This window comes from Montipora foliosa, chromosome 6 (genome assembly GCF_036669935.1).
Source record: "Montipora foliosa isolate CH-2021 chromosome 6, ASM3666993v2, whole genome shotgun sequence".
Lineage (NCBI taxonomy): Eukaryota > Metazoa > Cnidaria > Anthozoa > Scleractinia > Acroporidae > Montipora > Montipora foliosa.
The window spans coordinates 15796196-15803695 of record NC_090874.1 but is presented as its reverse complement, the minus strand read 5'-3'; the positions used below and the strand labels follow the sequence as shown (position 1 = coordinate 15803695).

Genomic DNA, 7500 nt, shown 5'->3' with positions numbered 1-7500 from the left:
TGCCAAGATCGATGCCCATTTTTGCTGCACTGTCATTTAAAGAAGATAAACAGAGCAATGCTACATCTACATGTATTTTGCCATACATTTCCTTTATGTAAGAGATCACATAGTGATGTCTGAAATTGTTTGATTGCAAACTTTAAGTTGTTTTCTGTAGCAACTCAGTCAGTTCTTCTATCCCAAGTTTACCCAGCCACTCTCTTAGATTTTCTGTTACTTTTTCAAAACAACACAAAAGATTTCTACTTTCTCAATCTGCCACAAACTGCACTACCTCATGTTTAACACGTAGATCTTGATCTTTTACTTCTTCCTTGTATAGCGCTTATACACCTATATGTTGCTGTTCTACTGTAAGTTCTTTACAATGGGTAAACACATACATGACTTATTATATGAAAGTCATATGAATGGAACTTAACTCATGAGAACAAGCTAAGAGAATTAAAACTGACTGAAACTCATTTGAATATTGAATATGATTACCACATGTAGTTAAAACTTCTGGCTCCATGCAGTTGATCAAATGATGGATAGTGCTACCCAACAGATAAAATAATCACTATCACTATCACTAATCACTATCCGGTGGATAAGTAATAGCGAAACCGATTTATCCGGTGGATAGTGCTATCCATCTTTTGAAAAACTGGGTCCAGGTGTGTAAAACAGTCAATAAGAGATAGTCAGAGAGTGTGACTTTCAATATCAGTCAAGTAGAGAATACGTACAATGTATAATTATACAACATTCGATTAAATTGGTCTCATTCTTTTCAGGGGAAAGTGCACTGCACATGGCAATTGTAAATGAGAATCAAGAAATGGTACATTTTCTCTGCAAGCACAGTGCAGACATTCATGAGCGGGCATATGGAGCCTTCTTTTGTCCAGAAGATCAACGATTGTCCCGAAAAGACACTTCAAATCAGGAAGGGATCATTCTTGATGATAAGACTGATTATGAAAGGTGAGTCCAGTGTAGAAGAATGTTACACAACTTCTAGTTCTCAGCATTATAATAATGTGGTCGTCAAGTTCATGTTTTTGAGGACAGCTAAACTTCATGAAAATTATGTAATATTCATTCATAACAAATTAAATGAATTGTTTTTATTTTATTACAGTAGGACTCGTAGTTTGAAATAATAGGTTATTTTTATGAGTATTTTGTCTTATAAATTTTCATTGTAATTGAGTTATGGAAATGTTGAAGTTCAAGAGGATTTGAAGTGACTTCAATTCAGATTGACTCCTGAAATAATTATGTGTAATTACAAGACAGTATTCTTATCTGCTAAGCAGTCTGAATTCCATCAGACTCAAGCCCAGAGAGGCAAGCAAAACTGTCTTGAACAAGACAACGATGAAGCAAGGCTTCTACAGTGTAGGCTTATGAGTGAGAGAAACGTAATTCGACAGCTGTCACTCATGTCTTATAAATAATAAAACCTCTTTGTAACACAAATGATAATTTATTTGCAGCCACACCTATTGGGGGGAGTATCCTCTGTCCTTTGCTGCTGGCCTTGGTTTGGAGGATATGGTACGATATTTGTTGGCTCGAGGTGCATGTCCCAATAAAAAGGACACAAATGGCAATACTGTATTACACATGATGGTCATACATAATAAACTGGTAGGTCAATCTGTGGGTAATAATATTTGAACATTGCTGGTACAAGTACCTTGACTTGTGGATAGCTTAGCAGGTTAAACTTATTGAAACAGACCTGGAAAATGGGTTAATTTACCATACAATACAATAAAATGATTAGGTACCGTAACATTATTTAAGGAGGGAGATAAAATAACCTACATGTATTACATACATGTAACAGTTTTCTAACTTATTGGTTGATGCATTGGTGACAGCACGAGTTACATGTAAAAATTAATTATGCTTTCCGCCAATTTGACCCCCATCTCATCTGCTGGATTCAGAGTACTGTGATACGTTGTAAGTCAGGAGGCTTGGCTGAGTTTGTTGGTTCCTAGAGTACTCTGCTAATTAGAGAGGTATTTCTCTGTGTTTATTCAGATTTTCTTGTCTCATAAAAAGCCAACATATTGATTTGAATGACAGTCTCCCCCAGTTAATTGTCTAATAGCTCTCTTTGCTTTGCTATAAATATGCATATAAGCTCATGTAAACTTATTATAGGGGACATACGGTAGTTTTTGAGTGGGCCTCAAAAATTAATTGATTATCAGTGCTTTTTTGAAATTTGTGATTGCTTTTTCGAAAGAGATTTGTCAAAGAAGCTTTGCAATGTCTCTCATGCACCAGTCCAAGCCTACAAATAAGCACTGGTCGGTGGACATTTGTTTCGTCCGGTAAATTTGAAGTTTTGACTGGCAAACAATCAGTCTGACTGGACAGGCTGACTGGGGTCTTATGTTACGATGTGAAATAAAAAATTATTTTCACTCAAAAAAACCAAATGTGAAGGTTGCCTTTTAATATATGGCCATAAAGCATAATGGCTAAGTTTCGTGATTTTTATTTGTTTTCATTTGCAGATTGCATTTCATGTCGTCTTACTAGTAACGCTACACCGAAAATATAAACACTCCCGCCCATATTCATGCAGTTCGGATTTCAAAGTTCAGTCACGCGAGTTGTTTCCTGAAAACTCATTTACTTTGATTTAAATTAAATAACACTACAAGGGTACTGTTTCACAAATGCATGTTGTTTGTGTTTTCATTGGACTGATAAGATTTACATTCCTCACCGCGACTACAACAACGAAAAAGTTAACGTTATTGCGTATGCACAAACAAAAGCTGAAACATTTCAGGATTTGTACAAATGTATTTTTGTTCAACTAGAATGACAAAAAAAGAAAGCAACAACATAAGAATAGAATTGCAAAACGAAAGCAACTATGTCAAAACAGCGTAGGGCAATGTGTGCATGTATAGATCGTTTTCATGGTCACGTAACAAAAAGCAAATTTGAAACCGTTCAGTAAAAAAAGCCAACAATTTGAAATGTTGTAAAGAGAAATACATGTATATAAGCCTCATCTCCAATTCTCAGTTCTGTGCTGAACATCGTTTCTGAGTTATTAATTTGCCAAAGCGTTTCACACGATGCCGCCATGTTGATGGACCGCCTGTGGCCCACCAATTTGGCGGCCGGTAATCAACGAAAACAGCTGGAGTTCTCTTTGCCATGAAAGTGCTTACTTTTGGTCATGAGATAAAAGACATGTATATGAACACATCTTGTAACATACTTGAAACACTCAAACTTCTGAGAGTCATAGGAGGAGACATGACTTGTTTTTCATCCAGCTCTGTATCATGGTGTCAAGCACAGTGACAATTTGGAAATTCAAAATGCTGTATTTCCAAAATGAAAGACGTTAAGAAAATGGAAACAAGATTTATTTCTAGCTCATCTTCAACCCTCGTGTAGATAAAAATTCAGAAGACCTTGCGATTTTCATTTAATTTGTAATTTGATGATGTCACTGTGGAAACCATCTAGGCGCCAATTTTTATTTTACACAAATTGCAGAGGTGTATCCTTCCCCGGTCAAGTCTTGATCGCTGCCATGAGAATTCTGTTGACATTTGTTGATGATATAACAACAGCATCTCTTTAAATTTTAAACACTGTTTAATGAAAAAGAAGAAAATTTCATAAGTGAGCTGAATGTAGTACATGTAGACAAAATCAATGTATAATCATCATGGCCGAAAAATGCTGTATGACAGTGCAAAAATATGCAGCCCATGTTAAACAACAATTTTGTTGCAATTGCTTATATTAAATACTGTGCCTTATAAAACAGCTTGCATTATTTACATGCTCCAGAGATTTTCTGTCTGTGATTCACTGCGCAGAAAAATACATGTGTGCACATGAATATTTTCATCTGAAGAAACTTAAAAAAGCTCGTGGCTTGTATTAGCTTCGGTTAGTCACCGAGAAATATCAGAGTACTATTACGCGAGTTGGGTTGAATGGTCAGGGTATTGTATGCAAATTTGGTGATTCAATGTCCCAATGAATTTTGTGTTTTTGACAAAGGGTTCCCATTTGCCCAAAGAACCGTGTCAGGCGTCACCATCACCTGTGGCTATTTCGATTCTTAATTAATACTTCGTCTTGCAGAGAACAGCAGTTATTTCCCCGTGGGATTTCCAACATTTGAATGGAATCTTGAAAGATTTTCTTAAAATTCATCCGAAAGCGACTGAAGAATAATTTGAATAGCAGCAGTGGTGTCTTCCCACATGAATCTTGACTTACATGTAACGTTAAGTGATTTTAGTTCATAAGACCTTACACGTGATTCCGATCATGCTAGAGCAGAAATGCTTTCAGGTGTGACGTGAAATCACGAAACACATGTCTTAGGATTTTCCTGTCAATCAAATAGAAGGCCACCATGTTTTGGCGGCTAATGGCTAGGGACAGTGCAAAAGATTTGAACCATTTGAAAGAGTTTTTGATTTTAAAAAAGGAAAAACAAGACGCCGGCAATTTATAAAGTAGTCTGCCACAAGCATCCCACTCAATAAGTGTGGAAACTTTTTTTTTCCGACCAGGGTGGCTAGTCCATCGCAGGGTTACCCCCAGCATTAATCTTGCCGGTACCCATTTATACACCTGGGGAAAGAGAGGCACTGCAAGAGTAAAGTGTCTTGCCCAAGAACACAACACAATGACTCAGCCAGGGCTCAAACCCGGACAGGTCGATCCGGAGTCCAGTGCACTAACTTTTAGGCCAGTCCGTGCCTCCCACAGTATGTGGTGTCAATTTTTATTTGTTTGAGGTTATCTCACGTATCAATTGTTTCATATCTTTTGATCGACTTGTGTGGTCCCGCACCCACGCACCTTGTCAGAAGCATTGATATATACATGTATCACTAATTTACTTAGAATAATCACTACACAATGCACATCTGCGCATCCTGCGAAACCTACCTGTACATTGTATTAACAAACTTATCCCTTGCACTGTGGTTTGGTCAATTATTTTGTAGTCTAGTCTGACAAATAATATTATAATTATTATAAGTGATAAAAGAGATCAAAGAAATTAACTACAGTGTATTAAGACATTTATGTCAATAAAATTCTTGTGATAATGCATTTATAAGTGAAACACTTTTGTAGATCTTTTTTGTTACATTATAGTTACAGACTTGTTGTCTGTGCAGAAAGATGGCCTTTCACAACCAAAAGTGTTTACCGAAAAGGAAAGGAACTTTATTTAAGTGGAACACCCGTAGGAAAACCTCTCAGAGCAGTTGAGAGAACCAACAAACTCAACCCACTTATGACGCAGGGTCTGGGAATCAAACCTGGGCCACATTGCTGGGAGGCGAGTGCTCTCACCACTGTGCCATCCCTGCACCCTAATATCACACAACAATAATAATAATTTACATTAGTATAAATACACAGGTGATTATACAAAATCGCGGACTCTCAATGGCTCGCTATCTCGGATTATCAGCAGATAATCACCTCGACGGACAAAATGGCTGCCAGTAGTTGTTTTGCCATTGTAAGTGAAGATGATTTCGCATTGAAATGTTTTTTTTTTCCCATTTTTGAAATAATCACCTGTGTATTTATACTAAAACAGTTATTCGCCTCAGGCTCAGTGATTATCGGTGAATATTCATCTCGACCTCGTCTCAGTGAATATTCATTGATAATCACTGAGCCTGAGGCGAATAATTGTTAAACATTGCCTAAAGTTGCTGTTTCAAATCCATGTTTGTTGTGCATGCCAGTGTTAAAGTTATCAACCCAGCATTGCAGTTTGTGAGGATATACAATCATCATGTTGCACCAAGCAAGAAAGCAACTTCTCAACAGTTTATAATCAAGCAACGTTGGAATTACAGTAGAACAGTAAATACTGTACATGTACTGTTTCAAAGATTAATCTTAATGTTGTTTGTTCTTGTTTTTGTAGGACATGTATGACCTTATTCTGGATATTGGCTGTTACTGTTTGTGTCACTGTGAGAAGCCACTTGCTAATGTAGTGAATAATCAGGGTTTTACACCTCTGACTCTGGCTGCCAAGCTGGCGAGGAAAGAGGTTATTATCCACTGTGCCATTAACCCATTAGGGACCATAAGATCTACGATGGCGACAGTCAACGAAAACGTCACCTCAAAATATAACTTGCTTCTATCATAAGTCTTTTGTGCTTATCCAGTCTCATTCATGTCCTACAATATGGGCAAAGTATCCTAAAAAATAAATTGGGACTCTAATGGCAGGCGATTTTACTCATCACTGGGGGTGGTCCAGGGCAGTTCAGGTGCCAATGGGTTAAGGACAGTGCCTACTATTATTATTGCGCATAATTGTTCTGCGCATCTTGAGATAATCAGATTTCCTATCAGTGGTGCTTATTAATGCAGGGATATTTTTGTGCAGTTCAAAACTATGCGGAGAAAGCAGAACTTAGCAAGTGCTTGTGGTGTCCAAAAAGAAATTTGGGGGTAAGCATGCATTTTTCAGAGAGTAAGCTTCAATTTGGCAAATTACACCATACATTGCTTTGTATTTTAAAGCTTTTTACAAATATTGTTGATTGACTATCTTCGAAAAATGCGTGGTTACCCCCAATTTTCTTTTTGGATTTCAATAACATGCTTGTTAAGATCTACTTTTCCCACATATTCAGTAAACCGCGCAAAAATACCTTTGAATTAGTAGGCACTGTCCTTGATAGTACTGTGATTTTCCTAATTCTGTGGAATCTCAACTTCAGCTCCAGCCTCCTATAAATTTCCTTTTGGCTTCAGTCAATCAATTTGAAACTAGCTTTGCACCTTCCATTTCTTGACTCATTTCTCTTTTGAATTTCAATGGTCACTGTCAACTTGATTAACAATAATTTATTTATAATTATTAAATAACTGTATTATAATTTGTCATTTATCCTTGTTACAGTAGCCCTATTTTTCTGGGCCCAGTTGTTCAAAAGGCGATTAACGCTAATGTTAGGTTAAAAATTAACCAAGGAGTTTTTTTTCTCTACTCCCAAATGCTGTTCAACGCTGCCATTTGGCAAAAGTTTACATTAGAAGAAGTCAATCTTGAAAAACAAAAATAAACAAAAAAAAGCTTTCACCAAAACGTTAGACATGAAACAAAAGTTTACGCTAATCCTGGGTTAAGTTAATTGGCTTTCCAACAAGCATGCCCTGATGCCAACAGCAATGGTAACAATGTCACAAATTCAAAACAACAACAACAACAACAACAAACAACAACAAAATGTTTATTGTACCCCAGAGATTTAAACAAACTAAATTACATGTACAAAAATGCTGTTGTGTGGGAAGTTTCAAAACAAAAATAATTGATTTTGATATTCATTTATTTGAGATACAAATGCCTTCTTTGAAAAGCATAAGCCAACAAATGATTTTGACTGTAGGGATTATTTCTTGAGTTTATTTGTGTGTATGTTGGAGTGGAGGTTGCCTTTAAAGAAAATTAAT

General features: G+C 36.6%; 1 protein-coding gene across 1 annotated transcript in view; it reads left to right on the top strand.

Moving 5' to 3' along the window:
* LOC138006826 (transient receptor potential cation channel subfamily V member 5-like) overlaps positions 1-7500 on the top strand; it is a 29603-nt gene that overhangs the window by 3274 nt on the left and 18829 nt on the right. Inside the window, exons 3-5 of the mRNA XM_068853415.1 lie at positions 783-972; positions 1488-1641; positions 5954-6082. Coding sequence (XP_068709516.1) covers positions 783-972; positions 1488-1641; positions 5954-6082 — 473 coding nt within the window. The remainder of the gene's footprint in view (positions 1-782; positions 973-1487; positions 1642-5953; positions 6083-7500) is intronic.